Here is a 21,122-nt window from a genome sequence, read left to right as displayed (position 1 = left end):
AAGGCTTACAAAGAACAACTCAAGTGTGGAGATACACTTCTTCCAAAGGATGTTGGAGTACGTGTAGTCTTACAAAGAACAACTCAAGTGGGGAGACACACTTCTTCCAAAGGATGTGTATACCATAAGGGTACCAATATAGGAAAGATCACAATGCCATTTGGCAGTACCAAGAGATTACTTTAGATGAAAACCACATCCGAGCCTCTAACTGCCCATGGTGTAGCACATCATAGAGAAGTTAGCCAAGCTTTGTAATTTGGACCAAATTAGCAACAATGGTGTTTCATTTAAGGCCATTACTACGAGAGGCATAGAAGCCCTAGCTAGAGCATTGGCTGTGCTTATAACTTATAAATATCATGATTAGAGACCCATGCTAAAAAATATGAAGATGATTGTTAAAATCACTAGAAAAGATGAATTATGATCATATGATAACTAAGGTGTTATGCCATGCACTGGGCTGGGGACTCCCTACACCTAGACAAAGGTCACACAAAGATGTGGATGCCATGCCATGCCATGGATTCATAAAGACACCTTTGATATGCTAAGACCTTAAAGAAAGGGGTAGCCTAACTCATAAGAAGAAAAAGACCAAGAAGACACAACACTGCCCATGCATTTATAAAGAAAACTTTGATATGCTAAGACCTTAAAGAGGGGGCCAACCTAACTCATAAGAAGAAAAAGACCAAGAAGACACCACACTACCCACCCACGACCCGACCCACACAATCGCCACAAGATCACATAAGTTTCTCATCACCTTCTAAAGATCAAAGCTAATCCTTGCCCTCCACTAGCATCAACAAGGCTAGAAGAATATGTGTTGCTTACAAGTTGAAAAACTACAAGATGAATGTAGAGTACATGCAATGTTTCACATGTATTGTGGTCCATTCCTAATACATGTTTCACATGTACTGTGCTCCATCCTAATACTTATAAGAATATGTGAAGTTGCTTCTTAGTTGGCATTGATAGATGGATGTAGAGTACATCCAATGTTTCTTGTAAGTTATTTAAGAAGAAAACTGGGTAACGAGGATAATCCAGCAGGTTAGGAAACCCCTACTGAAACTATAGAAACACCTAGTCTTCAAGCAATTCTAGATCAAAGAGAAAACGTACTTAACATATTGAGAACTTAGATTATATAGTGAAGTGAAAGGATAGGCTCAAGGAAAGTTCAACTTGGAGAAAGGTAAGCAATTGAAAGAAAAAAAAGGTTATCTTAAAAAAAAGAGGTATAAACATTTCTTAGGGAGGGAAGTGTTACATATCTTGCATTGATGGGATCCCTAAAATGTTAGGTGACCTAGAGGGCTCGGGGTCCTATGTGCATGCCAAGGGTTGTGTCCATTCCCCAAGACACATATGAAAGGGACCAACACGGGGTGGCATTGGAGAAGCCAAATGTACGTGATTGAAAGTGCCACCTTGTTTCATCTAGAAGGTGATTAAGCGTGATCGAAGAGGAGTACACAACAAGAAAGATCTTTGATGCATGGTTGGGGCAGTGAATTGAAGGAAGATGTCTCTATCTTTTTGGTTATGTGAAAGGAATTATTAGAATTCAGAGAGTATTAAAAATGCAACTTGTGTTGCAAAAGAGAAATGCACAAATTGCTACAAGAATGTACATGTTTGTTTTTTTCTTGGTATGCTTTGGGTAGATGTTAATGAAAGTGCCACCCACACATGTAAGAGACCATGTTCAGAGAGATGGTGACAAAAGCTTCTTATGTGTGTAATTGGAGTATGGTAACTTTTTTATTGATGAAAATTCATGAAATGGTCCTTTTGGTTTCTATTCTACTCAAAATATTCTTCTAAAAACTCCAACTTCCAAGTGCTCATTATTTACTTGCCTAATAAGGGGTACATCCCGCCACCCCCACACACAGACACATGCACACACACATCACACCTCCTTGATATCTTCCTTCTTCTTCTTGGTGCTGCTTGAAGTCCATATAAGGCATACTTAGCATGTCTTCTTAACTGGAGGTCATCATTCCCAATGAAAGTGCTTCAATTTAAAGTTTCATGCAAGAAGTTTACCCCTCTTTTATTGTTGGGGGTGAGGTTCGAACCCGGTTACACCAATCGTACACGTATTCCGACTGTAAATAATAATTTATTTATATGAAAATAACTACTGATGCATATACGGACATCGAGCAGAGGCGATGGGTGGGTGCGTGGGTGCCCATGCTGTACGCAACAAGATGCGAGGTACACTCATCAGCAGAAAACAAGCTGTCTTCAACACTTTCTTTCTTCAACACGAGCAGACATTATTAGGGCGCCTGTACAGCTGCCCAGTTAAACAATCAATCGGGAGGCCATGCGTTCTGGGTGCACAATTCCTGCATAGAGAACAGAGCGGGAGGTAAGCTTTGGGATTTGCAGTCATGAAGAAGAAGGTGAAATTCGGAAGGAATTTGGATGAGAAAACCTTCAAAGAGGCAGCGAGCTTGGAGGCGGTGGAACCCTTTCCTCAAAAGGGGAAGGGCCCTTACAGCTTGACAGATGTAAGGGGTGAAGAGAAAGAGGATGGTTTGCCAAAGAAAGAGACGAAGCAGCATGATGCAGTGGCAAGCCCTAGCACAGGGAATTTTACCATTAGGTTAAGGATTCCGAAGGGCACACACTTGGGCGAGGCTGAGGAAGGCTGCCCATCACCTGTTGCTACCCTGCCGTACATGAACATCAGAGAGACCGGCCACTTTGACCGCAGCAAGAAGCACGAGGCCACCTCCATGGATTCCTCTGTGCCCACATGTCAGATAGAAGGCTGCACAGCAGACCTGTCCTGTGCTAACAGCTATTTCCGCAGGAACAAGGTCTGCCAGAACCATTTCAAGGCCTCCAAGGTGGAGGTGGGCAATTCTGAACAGCGCTTTTGTCAGCAGTGTAATAGGTATTCTTCGGTACTTCCCTTACATGTGCATGCCTAGCTTCATGGGTAAGAAGTTGTTTTTTCTGTTATGCTTCTTTCGGTGGTTGCTGCATGGGTTTTGAACTTTTGACCTCAAAATCATGTACGGTTGTGATGTTGAGCGAAGCATGCCACATGATCCCAGTAGGTCCTAGACCTAGCTCTCGTTTATACAGGAATATAGTGTTTTCAATGACAGCTTTAAACAACCTGTAGTATGTTGGTGTTTCATGAGGTTTGTGCCTAGAACATGTTATAACCCTCAAAATTTGTGTTCTTCCAATCCTTTTAGCAGTACAAAGAAGGTTCTTGTTGATGGGAAGTGATTATGGAGTCAAAGCCTCTTGTGTTTTGCAATTTTGGAAGATTGCATGATGTGCTGATTTAGGCCATTTGTTGTGCATATGTCTATTTCAATGGGCAGGTTCCATGTGCTGGCTGAATTCGATGAGGGCAAGAGAAGTTGCCGGTTGACTCTGGCGGGCCACAACAATAGGAGGAGAAGGTCACAACCAGAAGCTACTTCTGTGCTGTCTTCTGGGACCTTGGTTTGCCTTCCAGGTAAGGTTTGATCTCTGGCTTCCATCATCTTTTTGTGGGGAAGGGTAAGGTCTACTCTTCTTGTTGCACTTGTGTTCCATGGTTTGTGTATGTAAATGCTGTTTTTTAGAACATGGAACCAAGCAGTGTAAGAAATTCATAGACCAGGCTCAAACAAGTGGTAAACGTGAGTGCTACAGGAAGTTACAATGATTATCTAGAGATACATGCTATGTAGCAGTAGAAGCACATCTCAGTAAAGTTCATGGTCCACAAACATTCCTGGATTATGCTTGTCAAGATTTTTTCCGATGGCATTTATTTTCTCCTGGATATCTGGGTACTTTGGTGGGTTCCACTGTTACAATTATTTGCCTTTTTTTATTGAAGGAAATTAACACACATACTTGAGCACCACTAGAGGGTAGTACCACCCTTCCAAAATTTTGCGAGTGACGGTTGGAGCGAACCTTGTGCCCAATTGTTAGGAGAATGGTGCAGGATTGGAGCGGAGCCGTAATCTTTGATATCCACGGCAGCCAACACATCTAAAGAAAAGGGATCAAGAACACACTAAAACACTTAATTTGCTGAATTTTTTACAAGAGTAGAGGGTTGGGACTACAAAATCACCCTTAAGATAAAATAGAGCATCTTCCATAATGAAGAACAAAGTATGACTTTGTAGATTCATAATCAAAAAACCTAGGGACTCCTCATAATCTTGGATAGATATCAGTAACTAAGACACGTGCTGGTCTTAGATCTGCATATGTCTTGCTACGAGGTTCACACAGAACACATGATCACTTGGCTGCATCTCCACTCCCAACTTTTGCATTAATGAAGTTGTGAGTAAAAATATAAGCGCCCCGTACAACGTGGTATGCTTAACAATTAATATTCTTGTTTATTTTCGATGGTTATTCCACACTTAAAATAGATGAATAACAAAACTAACTCCAAATAACTCAATGCTGAAATTAGTTATAACACATGTGCATAAGATAGCAATACATATTGGAAGTAAAGTTGAGAGACATATGATGGAGCCAGTTGAGGGTTGAAGATGGGCAACTCCCCGAGATGGGAATTTATTTCTATTCAATCCAAGTACTTTAGGATTGAGTTCATTTACAATCAACCTAAGAGTGAAGAAGAAGTAATCTTCACTCTCATAGACCATGCAGAAGTCTATGCTAATGAACATACAAAAACAAGCAAGTATGCAAATGCATTTGCTTACAATATATAGATAATGAGAAGCCCGAATGGGAGATAGCGTAATCAACCTTCTTGTTGATGTAATGCTTTACAATGGCTGCAACTTTGTACTTGATCCAAAGATGAAGGGAAAAGAGACTTTATAAAGCTGAAATTGGAGTAATAAGAGAGTTGAAACCTCATTTACAGACTTGCTGTAATAATGGACAGCATGGGAGAAGGTGGAAGATGGAGTAGTTACATCATGTGGAAGCGTTGATGGAGAGGTAGGGGTTGTACCCAAGTGGTGTGGCTTGCTTTAGAGTGAGTAGGGACTGATTTACAGCAAGGGAGTTGTGTGTAGAATGAGAGGAAAAGGGTTGTATTTATAGGAAAGGAGAGATTTAAGGCTTAAGAGAGAAAGTAAGGCTGAAAAAGACAAGTGTCTAGCCACATGTTAAAAGGTGGGACGCTTGGAAACTCAAGTGACAAGTGTTGGGACACTTGTCCATTCTTCTAGAATACTTGGAGCTCAAGTGACAAGTATTGGGACACTTGTCCATTCTTCTAGAACTTTCTTTGGTGAGGTGTCAACTGCCAAAAAAAAAAAAGCAATCTCCAAATTCAGCAAGCACAATTAGGATGCAAAAATTACTAAATATAGTAAGTGATTTCTAAATTTTAGAAAATCTCTATTTTTCAGGGTTAGCCTTCTTAGGACAAACTGAGGTTCCTATTTTTTAGGACCCGATCCGAGATTTTAGGGACCCCCCAATATGGGAGTCAAATGAAAGCTCTTTCTGTCCACATTCACAAAACAGTAATGGTTTTTCAATTTGATACATCTAACTCATGTAAAATGAAAATCAAGCAATCACTCTAACATAGAATTTAATTGGTCATGTCCTCTTATCGATTGTAACTGTCTGTTCTGGCGGATCTAGCCCACACTCCTAGGCATCAATCCTTTCTGTGTGCGAGCTTGACCGTGGTATGCTTGAGTTCCGGCCATAAGCGCCCAATCAGGTCACATAGGTGGAAGTGTGCACTATCCATGTTCTAGTCCACTGCATGGACCCACCATGACCTATGGCCACTCACTAGTAGCCAGCTCCTATGCACGAATCTATCCAAATGAATGGCTTTTCTTGCTTATCTAAATTCAAAGGAAAACATGAAAAACATAGAAGAAAGTATAATAATTACAAAGGATACAAAGAATTCTTTCTTTCATTTTGTGTCGAGTCATGACAAGAAAAGAATGTGCATAGTCTTTCCCAACACCGATCCATACATCCCTATTAGATCGTTGGGACCAAAAACAGCCATGTTGAAGTTACATTCCATGCTAGGCACTTTGACGTAGAGCTATAGTATAAATGGAAGTAATTTTAGGGTTACCTTTCATTTCGATCACATGAGCTGCCTTGGGCTTGTTATGTTAGAATACGCAGCGGAGATGTTGACCAGATCTGGGAACACAAGAGCAAAACGCAGTGCAGAAAATCACAGCACGAGAGAGAGAGATAGAGGCGTGTAACTCTGCTCTATATACACAAGAAGATCCCGGGAATGATACAAAACTGGCAAGGGACTGTGGGGCCATTTTATATGGCCCCAACGATGCAGTCGGCCTGTAGAAAGGCAGCCGACAGGACAAAAAGCTCCACGACTTGCTGATGTGTACAGTCGGCCAGCAGCAGGGGTGTTGGCCAGCATCTGTTAAGTCCACGACTCATGCAAATCAGTCGGCCAGCTCCAGTGTGTACACTGATGCAGTCGGCCAACAACAGGGTCCTCCTGCCACCACAGGGCAACCACCCAAGCCAAGAAAAATAGGAAAAAAATGGGAAAAAAATACGGAGAGTGGGGAAAAATGAGAAAACACCTCATAAGGGCGGGCACACCCACAACAAAGGCCCTGGTGTATAAAAATAGACAGGAGATGACTTCGAACACCCCCTCTTAGCTCCTGGCTGGGAAACCAACCACTAGGAGCTGGGGTGCCGCCTGAGCAAATCCTGAGATAGCGACTTCGTGAAGAGGTCCACTGTATTGTCCTCCGTCGAACAGAACTTTAGCAAGATGTCATCAGCAACAATCTGTTCATGAACAAAGTGTCTCTCGATGACCATGGGTTCCTCCAGTGGAAGCCCAAACCTGCAATGCAACCTCTGCATCCTCAGCACCTCACAAGCAGCATCACAAGCAGCCCGGTACTCTGCCTCTGTCCTCGACAAGGCAAAAGATGACTACCTCTTACTGCTCCGTAAAACTGCTCCTGGACCTGAAGTAGATCTCCTCGTGTCTGGATCTCCTCCCCAAACCGAGTCACTCCAACCGTGGAGTCGGACTCCATCAATCAATCCCCCTCCCGTGTAAAAGAGTCCATGATCCTTCGCATGCCGCAGAAACCACAGGAAACGCAATCCTACCTCCCAAAGAGTCATATGCAACCATGAGCTCAACTGCCTCATCAGGAAGCTCCCTGTGACATGTGAGGGATTCGACCGTAGTAATCACAACCTTAGTCTAGATAAACTGCACTTAATGATGTTTAAGAGATAGACAAAGAGATAGACAAGTATGTGTCAATGCAGTGCAGCTATATTAAATGAATGAATGTGGTTACAATGAGATCCAACTGGATCTATGCTGCTGAATATGCTGACTATGTGCTGGAAATGCGGGCTGAACTGCTGTCCACTCTTTCCCTTGTCTCCTGGAGGGAAACGTTGAAGGGAAGCTTAGGGAACAGATGCTGTATGCTGAATGGATGATGAAACGCTGACCTGTTGGGCTGAACTGGCTGCGTTTGCTGATGATGATGGCTGATGGAGATGATGCGTTAACTGAATGCTGATGGAGATGATATGCTGAAACGCATGATGTCCCAGAGGCTGATGCGCTTCACTGATGTGCTTGCTGATGGCTGAATGCTGCTATGCTGAGGTGCCTAAAGCTGAATGGAGAGGCGCCTATATATATGTGTATGAGAGGGCTGGTCGGCCAACACTAAAGCAGTCGGCCAGTTCTCATCTCCCATAAAATACTCATAAAATACCATAAAGGTAGTCGGCTGCCCCAATAATGCCTGATAAATGCCTTAAATACCTGAATAATACCTGATAAAATATCTGATGGTTCCTGATGATGTCTATGATGCTAATATGATGCCATGTCACTGTACACCTGACTGGTGTGCACGTGACATTCCCCGCTGGGCCACTATTCAGTACAGAACGGTTGGTTGTTCTACAAGAACCGTCTCTGTGTTACTCGAGAAAAGCGTTCTGCTCTTCTCCACGATGCCCATGACTCCTTAGTTGGAGGACATAGGGGTATCAACAGTACCCTCGAGAAATTAGAACGGTCCTTTTATTGACCAAAGATGAGGCGTGATGTCTATGCACATGTACAAGCCTGTAAGATTTGTCAAAAAGTCAAGGTTCCCCATACAAAGAAGGCAGGTTTACTTCAACCTTTGCCTATCCCCGACGGACCTTTTATCGACATATCTATGGACTTTGTAGGGCCTCTACCAGCATCCACTGGATCCCGTAACACTCAGTGTTTTACCATTGTGGATCGCTTTAGTAAGTTCTGCATGCTCATCCCATGCAAGCATACGGCCACAGCCGAGGACGTAGCCCGTCTGTTTCTCAAGCATTGGTATCCAATTTGTGGTTTGCCTAGCACCATAACATCAGATAGAGATTCCAAGTTTACCTCGCATTTCTGGAGGGCATTATTTGAAAACTTTGGAACTAAGTTGCAGTTGTCTAGTGCATTCCATCCCCAGACAGATGGCCAGACAGAAATTTATAATCACTTGGCCTTTGATGTCCTCAAGTCATACTGTCATGACCAGCAGTCCAAATGGGAGCACTATCTTCCGTTGGTCCAAGCTATCTTGAACGACACGCATTCATCCAGTGTCGGACGGACTCCATATGAAGCAGCCTTTGGTCGCCGTTTTTCTTCTCTTTTGACGAGAATGGTGTCTCCATCTTTAGAGGCTAATAAAACCACGGAAGCATTTTCCGAGATCATTGAGTCAGTTAAGGACCGCTTGACCAAAGCTCAGGAAGCATATAGCAGACAGGCAAATAAATCTAGACGAGATGTCCACTTCAAGGAAGGGGATTGGGTCTATTTGCGTATCATGAAGCAGAGATTGAAACAAGTGGGCAAACGTTGTCCCAAGCTTTCATTCCGTAGTTTTGGCCCTTTTCCAATAGTTAAGAAGATAAGTGATGTCTCAATGAAGTTAAAGTTGCCTGCCAGTTGGACAATGCATGATGTTTTCCATGTTTCTTGGCTAAAACCATATGTTGGTCCAGAAGTGTTTGATGTTTCAGATGAACAGCAGCCAGACGTGGTAGACGAGGCAGAAGTTATTGAGCCTGAGCAGATCCTTCTTCATCGATGGAAGCATGGTTCCGGTCGACGGATTCGTCAGTTCTATACGAAATTTCGAGATCGAGGCACCCACGAAGCCGTATGGCTCGACGAGGAGTTCTTCCAGGAGTACCCCCAGTTATTGGCGGACTACTTGGAAGCCATGAACCTGCCGCCAAGCTAATCAGGAGGGAATGTCACATGCACTCTGCACTAAGTGCATGGTGACAAGATGGCTCATCATCAGAAGTGCAGCATTTGTACAGTTTTAGAACCCAGTAGGATGATATTTGTCGTACGCCGTGACCCCATTGTACATCCTCAGTCCAGGATAAGTCAGGCACGAGCTACGTAGGTCATTCCTCAGCCATAGCGGGTCAGTCAGTCAGTCAAGTCCCTTAACCCACTTGGAGAGAATCATTCATGCATGTAGAGTCAGTAGAAGCCTTAGGGTTTGCATCAGAAAGCACTCTGCATCTTGCATAACATGCATACATATGCCTGTGCATCATTTAGAACATCCCCAAAGCCTTAGGGAATTTACTGGGATTTATCTGGTATTTTTCCCATATTTATTAGTATTTATTTATCATTATTTGCATTATTGGGCATTTATAAATATTAAGTTTATTAAATGACCAACCTCCAGTTAGTATAAATAGGCTTGCCTAGAGCCTCTTTTGCTCATTCAGTCTTCATTGTGCTAAGAGCTCTCCTCTCTCTCTTGCTCTCAGCATAAGACTAATCCATGCCCTAGTGCCCATAAGCTTTTTTCTCCAGCCCTTGAGAACCATAGCTTTAGTCCAGCCCTATGTGTTTGTCCTCAGCCTCTAATCAGCCCAGATTCAGCATCAGTTCATGCCCATAGTTCAGCCCACAGTACAGTAGAGTTCTACGCCAGATTTCAGCCTGTTTTCTCCTGCGTTTTCTGATTCAGCAGGGCAGCAGTGCTGCGTTTCTGTCCAGCAGCTCCAGATACCTGTGTTTTGCAGTCCAGCAGCCCTACAGGTCTGCGTTTCAGCTCCTCAGCACCCCTACTCTTCAGCGTTTCTGTCCACAGCAGTTTCCAGCCCTGAAGATTCAGTCCACAGCAGTTTCCAGCCCTGAATCTGCTGTTTGCATCAGGGTCCAGCCTTCTATGCATCATCAACACATTCAGCAGTCATCTGGTGAAGGTAACTCAGCATTCATATGTGTTTTCAGCATTCTAACAGTGTGTAGAACAGTCCACCTTCTTCTTCTTTGAGCCTCAGGTGTGCAGCCCTTCCTCATGCCCTTGGGAGGAGTGCATAGGCTCAAGATCAAGTCATTGAGGTGTTTCTACAGCAGTGTACAGATCAGCCGCTCTCCGATCCTCCGAGATCTTGCGTTTGGCTTATCTACAGTCCAAAGTCATTCTCTCTAAAGTAATAAAGCAAATACTATCTCGTTATCGGGATAGGGGGCCCTTCAGTGGGTAATTCGGGACCCAATCTGGTGTACAGTGTTCATATCTCTCTCTCATCTCTTTAAAGTTTGAAGTAAATGAAATGGATTGCTAAACTCACGAAACTCAGGATACAGAAGACGGTGTGAGCATATTGTGTGGCAGGATCAACCAATACAAAGACTTCCGCTGCATATCACACTCCCGTCCAATCTGGTGTCCATCAACCAGATCAATGAACCATTCTGCTTCTGAGTCAAAGAGGCATCACACTGCTCACAAGGATCAACACCTGTTACGGTGCAAAACCAAGTCCTGGAAACGTGCTGAAGACCACGCAAGGCCTTCTGAAACCTGTCAACCACCCCCTCTGAATCCAGAACCACAAAGCCTGGAGAAACCACCTCCTTCTGCAAGTAATCAACTGCCACTTGCCTGGCTTTCCGAAAGGTCCCCGTGGAAAGAACATCCTCATCTACAAGAGTCTCTTTGTCCCGAATACTACGAGACATCAGAGCATAAGTTACCTGTCCAGTTTCCTCTGACTGACGAACACAAGAACTACCAACATCAATACTGGAGAGTTCCTGCCAACTGCTGTCATCTTCTGGCAAGCTATCCACCATCTGGTCCCGGAAAGCCTGAACCTGTAGCGTATCCACACTTAAGTGGCCATTACCAGATTGCCACTCATCACAAACCTGAGGACCTGGGAGAGAGTGCTAAAAGCTTGTAAACTCCATTCTCCACTCCGCCTTCCCAAACCACTTGGCCTGTTGCTTTGTCCCGGAGAGCAACAAAATGCTCATCAAACTCCACCCATACGCCAGTCTTGCAAACCTGATGCACTGACAACAGATGAAAACCAAGTGACGGAACATACAACACCTGGGAGGAATGCCTCCCCCCTTTGCCATCGGGAACTATCTCCATCCTGCCCTCATTGTGAACTGGGATAGTGGATGTATCCCCAGTAAGAATGTGACCAGAATACTTGCAGACATCCTGCAGAGATCCTGTAAACGAGAACGGGAAGGAGTCATGTGCCTGGAATCACCACTATCTAGAATCCGCTCCCGAGTATCCGTTGCGGAGAGTCCTCCAATCTCCTCCCTGCTTGAAGAAAATGAAACATCGGTGTCCACCACCTCCAGGTGCACAAAAGCCGGAGTCTTCATGATTGCTGCTGAGGAATCTTCACCCTTCTCGGTCTTCCGCTTGGGACACTGTCTCCAATAGTGGCCTTTCTCGCCACAATCATTACAGGTCCTCTCTATCTTTAGTTTCTCGTGGTCAGCGTCGGACTTCTTCTTAGAAGACTTCTCCGACGAAGCCTTCCCTTTGCCCGTGTTACGGCCTTTTGACCATTGGCCAGTTAAGGCCTCCGAACCTCCACCTTGAGGAGGGTTCGTGAATCGTTCCTCCTGGTCCAAGACCATGGGCACAAGCTTCTCCCACGTGATGGTGCTGAGCCTGCCATTGGTAATCAAAGACGAGTAAAATGCTGAGTATTGAGAGGGCAAGCGTGACAGCAACGTTATGGCCATGTCCTCTGACGATATCTCCTTCCCAGCCTGAAGAACTTCTTGCTAAAGAGCCTGCAGCTTGTTAATATGCTCCCGCATTGTCGACGACTTTGCAGGGCTCAAAACCTGCATCTGTACTTCCAAGGAAATCCTCTTCATGGCGATACCCTGTTGTAAAGAGAGGCCAAATGCTGCCATATACCTCTGGCCAGCGTCATATGCTTTACATGATTGATTACCTGCGGTGTGCAGTTGAGAAAGATAAACGAACGGACCCTGGCGTTGACACAATCTCACATCTGTGTCTGAGCCTCCCGGTCCTTTCGGATCGACGGTAACTCCCCTTCCTCTACTTCCGGCTGTGGAACCCCAACAACGACGAAATCAGCGAGGTCGTAAGACTCCAGAACAGATTCCATCATAACCTTCCATATGCCGTAGTTGTTCCCGTCCAACTAACGGTCCATCGGGAACGTGGGGAGTGTCGGGATCTTCACATGCCTCTCGGCCATCTCAAACAGATCTGCCATTGTGGGGATGTACTCTGAAAAGGGTGGGTGGGCGGGAACAAAGAAGAACTAACACTTGCAAGTGGCTGTCTAGCAAATCAGCCCGCCGTCCTCTTGCTTCTCCTCTTCCCGAACAGTCCCAAACAGTCCACCAATCAGCAACACAACAGTCCCCCTCTTGCTCACACAAATCCCAAGAACTATCTAGAGCCTAGGCTCTGATACCATGTCAGAATACTCAGCGGAGATGTTGACCAGATCTGGGAACACAAGAGCAAAACGCAGTGCAGAAAATCACAGCACAAGAGAGAGAGAGATAGAGGCGTGTAACTCTGCTCTATATACATAAGAAGATCCCGGGAATGATACAAAAGTGGCAAGGGGCTGTGGGGCCATTTTATATGGCCCCAATGATGTAGTCGGCCTGTAGAAAGGCAGCCGACAGGACAAAAAGCTCCACGACTTGCTGATGTGTACAGTCGGCCAGCATCTTTGAAGTCCACGACTCATGCAAATCAGTCGGCCAGCTCCAGTGTGTACACTGATGCAGTCAGCCAACAACAGGGTCCTCCTGCCACCACAGGGCAACCACCCAAGCCAAGAAAAATAGGGAAAAGCGTTTTTTCTGTTTGGAAGCTTTGTGCCTCCATCTCTTCTTGTTGGCTTTCTTCTTGATGTGATGTCTCTCCTGACATGGTGGAGGCCTGGGTGTTTTTTTCGGACCGCAATTTTACCATCCACTTGATGCTCTCAGCCATACCTACCCTGAAAGAACACGATCGGCCACTTGATGCTCTTAGCCATACCTACCCTGAAAGAACACGATCGGTAATCGTATGCGATATGCATTGTAGGTTCGCACGTATTTCAGGGAGTTATTGAAGATTTCGGTGCAGTAGCAAGAGTGTGACTGTACTTCTCGTATTGCAATTGTGCCGCGATCATAGTTGCAAACATTCGCGAATGCAAGGCGTTGCAAACGTTTGCAGTTTGCATCCCTTTGCAAACTTTACCTGCAATTTTTTTAACACTTACGAATTGGGCCACTTTTGGGCAATTTTAACATTGCGCGGACACCTCCGCCCCTTGCGCGCTGTCGACTAGCACTACACGCCTACGCGGAAGCGCTTCCGCCCCCTACGCGCTGTCGACCAGCACTACACGGCGCACACCTTAGGCCTACGCTCTTCCCTCCCTGCGCGCTGTCCAGTGTCGACCAGGCTCCAGCAGCGAGCAGTGAGCACTGCACGCCTACGCTCTCTGCTCCGGGCTCCCTTGCGTGTCTCTACTCACCCACAGCCTACAGGCCACAGCGAGGCCCAGCCGCCCAAGGGGCTTCCGACCCGCGAGCTTCCGACTCCCGAGCTTCTCTCGAGTCTCTACTACCGAGTGAAGGACTTCCTGCCTTCAAGCCTTGGAGATTTGAGAATGGGAAAATCCTCGGGACCGGAGTGGGAATATGTAACCCGCTTGGAAAAGAAAGGAAGAGGGATGTATCAGTGCAGGTGTAAATTTTGTCCTCATGAGTGGATAGGTGGGCCTTTGTGAATTCGTGCTCACATCCTAGCCATTTCAGGGCACGGTGTGGACAAATGAGGCATGCCCTAGAGGATGTGAAAGATATATGCAGGCGATTGCATGTCAAAGCTGACCCTATGTATGATAAAAAGGCAATTGATGATGCGGTGGGGGATTTGGGGGATGCTGCTCAGGATGTATCAAATGTGGCAGCTTCAATGTCAAATGTATGTGGTTCTTCTAGTACATGTAACGAGGCAGTTTCTGCAAACAAAAGACAAAGAGTCTCTAAGGGTAGCCATTCTCAAGGAAAATTGGGAGCAGCATGGCAATTGCAAGCAAGAAAAAATGCAACAATTGCAGTGCGGCGTTTCTTCTATGCAGAGGACATTGCTCATTGCAAAGTGAAAAGTCCGTATTTTTTGGATATGGTCAAAGCCATTGGCGAAGCCGGAGCCTCATACAAGCCACCTCCATATGAGGCATTGCGTGTTAAGGAGTTGAGAGATGAAGTCAAATGCATAGATAGAGATTTGCTTGGCATAAGAGATAAATGGAAGAAATATGGATGTACAATTGTATGTGATGGCTGGTCCGACACCAAGAAAAGGCCAATCATTAATGTGCTGGCATCATGTATTTATGGCAGTGTGTTCTTAAAAGCTGTTGACACAAGCGGTCAATTGAAATCGGGAGAGTTCATCTTTGGTATCCTTAAAGATGCTATTCTTCATGTTGGTCCTACCAATGTTGTGCAGGTATGCATGGACAATGCATCAAATTGTGTGGTTGCGGGAGAGCTTGTCGAGGCTCAATGGCCTCATATCTTTTTTACGCGTTGCACATGCCATTGTTTGGATTTGCTATTTGAAGACATTGGTAGCTTGACATGGGTTTCCTCCGTTCTTGAGTGGGCAAAGAATATTGTGAAGTTTATAACAAGGAAGCCAACTCTTTTGGACATGTTTCGAAGGTACAGCAAGAAGGAGCTTTTAAAGCTAGCAGAGACACGTTTTGCTTACACATTTATTGTATTGTCAAACTTACTAGATGAGAGAGTCTACACTGGCTTGAGGAAGATGGTTGTAAGCGATGAATGGACAAATGCAAAACAGGTGAAGAACAAAGTTATTGGCTTGGAGATTACAAGCAAAGTGTTAGAGACAAGATTTTGGCAGGATGCAAGACAGATTGTGAAAATAATGGCACCTATTTTGAAGATTCTTCGCATGGCTGATAGGGAGGGAGCCACCATGGGATTAGTTTATGAGCTCACAGATAGGATGGTGGAAAGCATACAAAAAATGACAGGTGTTGATGAATGCAAATTGAACCAAGTAAAGGCTTTATGTGTTGACCGTTGGGACATGATGCACTCTCCTCTTCATGCCACAGGCTATGTATTGCATCCAATTTGGAGAGGCAAGGGACAAGAAGCAGATGAAGAGGTGCAAAATGGATGGATGACATTTATTGAGCGTTATACGCATGGAGATGTTGTTGAGCAAGGTGCATTGATGGATGAGTTGGATAATTACAGGTAATTGAAAGGTACTTTTTCTCGCCCACTTGCTCTAGATGAAAGCAGAATGCATGAAGGGGTAAAGTGGTGGGAGTCTTTTGGTGCAAGCACCCCTAAATTGCAACAACTTGCCATTCGAGTGCTTTCTCAAGGAACTACATCTTCCCCATGTGAGAGAAATTGGAGCACTTTCTCACTCATTCATACCAAAAAGAGGAACAAGTTGAAACCTTCAAACACTGAGAAATTGGTATACATACATACCAACCTTCGACTTGTTTCCAAAATCAAGGCAAGAGGGTATGAGAAAGTGGAGGTAACTTTGGAAATGATCAACAAGGAGAAAGATGATGAGAGACTTCTTTCTTCACAAGAGGCTCGTGAGTCTATGGAGGATGAGGAAGAAGAGGACATGCATGCAGTTGGTACTGAGCAGGCTGAAGCTGATATTGTTGAGACAGATGAGGATGCTACTTCATCTTCTTCCTCTGAAGAGGAAGATGATGAATGATCACGATTCACCATGTACATGACCTCTCACACACGGGCACTTTTTACCTTGGCTGGACAAGGGTTTTTTCCCCGTGTGAGCACACTTCACTTTTAGTGTGTTGGGCTCTTTGCCTTGGGACTACAGTCTAGTACTCTGACTTATGTACTTCACTCTTTATGCGATAATATGAGTATTGAGTACATTTCCAGCACTCTTGAGTCTTGAGTCTTAAGTTCTAAATTCTAACATCTTTTAAGTTTCAAGCTTTCAAGTTTTTCATTGTGTTTTCAAGCATTGACTTTGAACATTCTATTTATGCCCAAAAAAAATATTTTTTTAACCTGCCACGAATGCGAATGCATCCACCCTCAATGCATTCTTTTGCAAACTCGGCATTCTCGAATGCGAATGCACGAATGCAAAGAATGCTTGCAACTATGGCCGCGATTGGATGCGGAGAAACTTAGCTTTGAGCCGAGCCACAGTGTTAGCAGCGTGCGACTTTGCGAAATACACTCGACTCTTCTTTAGGTAGCCGAATTGGGTTACGAGCCTGATGCTGTGATACCAATGTTACATGCACTGAGCTTGATCGTGATAACGCACAATAGGGCCTTCTTTATACCTTTATGTGGTGAGAATCTTTAGCATCAAATTTAGGGAGTAGAGAGAGAGAGAGAAGAGAATGAGAATGTAGAAGACGGCACAGTATTGGGTCCCAATAAACCAAAACACACCCCCCTCCCGCCCCCCCCCCCCCCCCCCCGCACCGCAAGTAGGAGTATTTGCTTATATTATTCTTTGGAGAATGTTGTACAATGCTTGAGAAAACAAGCGATGGACAACGCAAGGACAAGGAAGACCATACGTCGGCTGAGTATGCATCTAGTCCGAGGCTCTGCTGAAGACTCTTCTGGCCACTGATGCAAGTCCAGATAGCTATAGGACTGGCTGAACGCGAAGAGGAGCTTCCTTGAATAGCCTGGAGTCGACTGGATGCTCTAGCTTTCTGCACTTTGCTGAATTACTTGAATGAATGATGTGGGACTGAGGCTATGCTTTTATACTGCCTCCTGGCTGCAGTCGGCTGTCTGTAAGAGCTGTCGGCCTGCAGAAATATTCCCCACTGCTGCATGATGCCAGTCAGCTGCATGAGAACCTGGTCAGGTGTTGGAAATACCTGGTCGGTTGTAGTAAAAGCCCACTATTGGCAACATGCACAGTCGGCTACTTGTAGGGCTGGTCGGCTGTTGGCTGATTGGGGCATGGGCTGGCTGACTGCATGGCCTAAGCCACAAGGGCTGGCTGACTACATGGCAAGGGCTTGGATGCCCTTTGCAAGGCTAGCCCATGTTGGGCTGCCTTGGGGCTGGCTCCTTCTATGTCAAATTACTTAACAATGCCTACTAAGGCTATGGTAGACACCTACATGCTCCTGTATGATGCTTTCTCTAAGTAGGTTAAGAGGACTGACATCTGTCTGACCTCTAAGGCTCAGAGACTGACCTACGTAGCTCGTGCTTGATTGTCCTTGGACTGAGGGCTCACAATGGGGTCACAATGTATGACAAATATTCCTAAAAAAGGTTCTACTTCTGTACAACATTTGTGTCACAGATATCTAGTGCAACATTTGTACTGAAGTAGAACCTTTTTTAGGAATATTTGTCGTACACCGTGACCCATTGTGAGCCCTCAGTCCAAGGACAATCAGGCACGAGCTATGTAGGTTAGTCTTTGAGCCTTAGAGGTCAGACAGATGTCAGTCCTCTTAACCCACTTGGAGAAATTGAAATGTATCGAATGAATTATGAATGAACAATATCCATGCCTATATACATATCTATAGAGCCAATCGGCATGTAGGATTGGAGGACAAATGTCCATGACTGATAAAAATGCCTAAATAGCCTTAAAAATATGGGGAAAATTCCTAATTATGTCAGATAAATATCTGGATAAAAGGGGAAATAAAATGGAGATTAAATGCTAGAGATGACATGTCCAACACCTCCTCTCAGCTCCAGCACGGGGATTCGACTCCCATACAGGTAAGGAGCTGATCAATAGTATCTCGAGGAAGAGGTTTGGTGAAGAGATCGGCAAGGTTGTCCTGAGAGGACAATACTCTAGTGTAATGATGCCATCAGCGACCAACTCACGAATGAAGTGAAAGTGGACCTCTATATGTTTGGTCCTGCCATGGAAGGATGAAGGAGCCAACGCCAAGGCACGCTAGTTGTCCGTAAGAAAATGGATTGGAGAATCCGAGAGTATATCAAGATGGCTCAACATATGGAACAACCATAATAGCTCACAGCAGGTATCTAGATACGCACGGTAGTCAGCCTCAGTAAAAGATGATGAAACTATGTTCTGCTTCTTGGATCTCTAGGAAATAAGACCGGAACCAAGAGTGAAGCAATAACTAGAAGTGGATCGTCGAGTATCCTGTGTTGGGAAATCAAGGTCTTACCTGTGTGTGAACCCACTCTTAGAGTGAGGAACTAAGTTTGTGTGTGATCACATTTAAGTATGTGTAAGGGTGCCTATGTGTGTGAACAGTCTCTAAGGCTAGATATTATTATGTGTGTGTGTGTGAACCACCTCTCAGAGGGGTCACAACAATATCTAGATATTATGTTGTGATGTGACAAAAGCTGTGATGTCAGCTAGAACCCTTCTGTACTTATAAAAGTGACTTGTACTTCATTGAATTAATCAAGCAAATTTTGAGTCGTGTTCCTTCACTCTCTCTCTAGCGCTCAATCTCTTCTCTCTCTATCTCACTGTCACCTTCTCCAAAAAAAAGTTGCACTTCCATTAGAATTAGAATGTTCACCATGTGCTTACATGTATGGCAAACAGTAAATTCTTTGTATTTGTAGTTCATGTCTTGTTACTGTTCTTTGCCATTTGTTATCAAGTCCATAAATAAATCAGTTTCTCCTTTGCAGGAAAAGTAAGGCAAGGTGGGAAGAGTGCTGTGCATGCGGATCTCTTCACATGCGAAGACTTAGAAAGAACTGTAACTAATGAGGAAACAAGTGATACGGATAATAACCTTAGGGATGATGCATCATCTGGAAATTTGCACAAGGAAAAGAGCTGCCCTAGTTGGGGCCTCCCAGATCACATTGCAACAAGACAAAGCAAGCTGATGTCATGCAAGTACATTGAAAGCCCTGGGAAAGGAAGACTTGAGCAGCTGGGGCAGGCGCATTCAGGGAGGGAAGGAGCATTGCTTGAACCAGTGTTGAACGCCACCACCTCTTTCTATAAAAATCATGGTATCAGGAACAGTGGTGGCAACAAGAAGAAAAAAATTTCATCTCATGTGGCTAACATCAACATGTGCCAAGTGGAGGGCTGTATGATCGATCTCTCCAACACCAAGGACTATTTCAGGAGGCGCAAAGTTTGTGAACGGCATTTCAAGGCCAGCAAGGTCAAGGTGAAAAATGTAGAACAGCGGTTCTGTCAGCAGTGTAGCAGGTATATTCCTATACTAAAGCATGCGTCTGTAGCAGGTATATTCCTATACTTGAGAATGCATGATACTCATTCTTGTATAGCTCAGGCAAAATACAGTTCTTACTCGGAGCAATGGCTTTCGTCAATCGATTCTCATGTTTATTCACTGCTGTTTTGGGTTCTATATTTAAATCATGGATGCTCTTGCTTTATGCTTAACCTTAAAAGGCTCAGCTTCATGATACTTTGAGAGGCTCGGAAGGGATAAACAACACGTTGGAAAAGCCCATATTCAAGTTTAATGTGTTCATTGTTCTTAGACTGCCAAGATACATGCTCGAAGCCTGATAGCAGAATCTGTCTTAGGAGATAGTCAAGAACATCATCTAGACTGCCAAGATACGTGCTCGAAGCCTGATAGCAGAATCTGTCTTAGAAGATTGTCAAAAATATCATCTGTTTGCATATCTGCATGTGCAGGTTCCACGTGCTGGCAGAGTTTGATGAGGGCAGAAAAAGTTGCAAGAAGATGCTAATGGGCCACAACATGAGGAGGAGGAAGGCACAGCCTGAAGCTGTGTCTAGGATGAGGTCCAAGAAGGCAAGAAAGGAGGACTACAACGACCTGAAGGGTCCACAGGGTCATATTCAGAAAAAGAAACCTATGGTAAATGCAGGATTTGAAACACCCAGGGAGGAAAACCAGCCCTTGTAAATTGGTTTTGGTGTGGTCATTACTTGATTCATTAATTGCGATGACTAATTGAAGTTCAAGAAGTGGCTGCATCATTTAGATGTATACAACTCTGACAAACTCTTGCAGGCTTTTTTTCAATGCAGCAAAGAATGTACCTTACATATTCGTCATCAAGTTATTAGCTGGTTGTGCTGTATTTTATCTCGAGTTACAGATGGGTCTTCTGAGGCTTTAGTTGCCAGCCACTCGGGTAAAGTAACTTGAATTGAAGCTGATAAACAGTATGCTTGCAAGGCCATCTGGTTGAATAATAATCTCCACTATGCAGTTGTTTTTGGTATTATATTGAGAGTCCCTCCATGAAACTGGGGAGTTCTAAGTTGAAACTAGCACACATGAAACTCCATTGTGAGATTGTGTGATTGCCTCAGATGTGGCATTCTTTACAAACCTGGTTTGCCGGTAATGCGTGATATTTTACATATGAACAATCTTTCCCTTGAATTTACGTATATTATGATTATGTCACATCTTTGTATGATGTTTTGGGTGATATGTCTGTGCGGTGTATTAAGTACAGGGGTGTTAAGTTTGTACTAGAGAAGAGGGTGTAGTCGCTATTGTAATATCACCCTTTCAATGAGTTGCAATTGTGAAAAGGTTATCTACATCAAGACCCATAAACATGTGGAGATGAGTCCGTCTTCAAGGGGGGGAGCTTCATGTGGCAGTGTGAGCTTGCACTTGGTAAGTATGAAGAACATCATCCATTCCCTCATTTCTCTATCGGGGGGAGCTCGAAAGTTTGCGATGATAATATCATGTGGCAGTGTGAGCTGGCTCTTGATAAGCATGAAGAACAT

The 21,122-nt window shown here is 44.5% G+C and overlaps 1 protein-coding gene across 1 annotated transcript; it reads left to right on the top strand.

Annotated features, from left to right (window-relative positions):
• The first annotated feature begins 1,867 nt into the window (after nucleotides 1–1,867).
• LOC147629353 (uncharacterized) lies at nucleotides 1,868–20,785 on the top strand. The gene is made up of 4 exons (XM_086812589.1): nucleotides 1,868–2,932; nucleotides 3,375–3,511; nucleotides 19,046–19,583; nucleotides 20,043–20,785. Exons 1-4 carry the CDS (start codon nucleotides 2,424–2,426, stop codon nucleotides 20,275–20,277), a joined length of 1,419 nt encoding a protein of 472 aa, XP_086668715.1. The 5' UTR covers nucleotides 1,868–2,423; the 3' UTR covers nucleotides 20,278–20,785.
• The last annotated feature ends 337 nt before the right edge of the window (nucleotides 20,786–21,122 follow it).

This window comes from Cibotium barometz, chromosome 18 (genome assembly GCF_041138505.1).
Source record: "Cibotium barometz isolate CiBa-2024 chromosome 18, ASM4113850v1, whole genome shotgun sequence".
NCBI lineage: Eukaryota > Viridiplantae > Streptophyta > Polypodiopsida > Cyatheales > Cibotiaceae > Cibotium > Cibotium barometz.
This window is presented reverse-complemented; position numbering and strand designations above follow the sequence as displayed.

Bases quoted from the DNA above. Each gene is read 5' to 3' on its own strand.
- LOC147629353 (XM_086812589.1), top strand. From the start codon at position 2,424: ATGAAGAAGAAGGTGAAATTCGGAAGGAATTTGGATGAGAAAACCTTC. The intron at 3,512-19,045 runs GTAAGGTTTGAT...TCTCCTTTGCAG, and splicing joins GACCTTGGTTTGCCTTCCAG to GAAAAGTAAGGCAAGGTGGG. The intron at 19,584-20,042 runs GTATATTCCTAT...CTGCATGTGCAG, and splicing joins TTCTGTCAGCAGTGTAGCAG to GTTCCACGTGCTGGCAGAGT.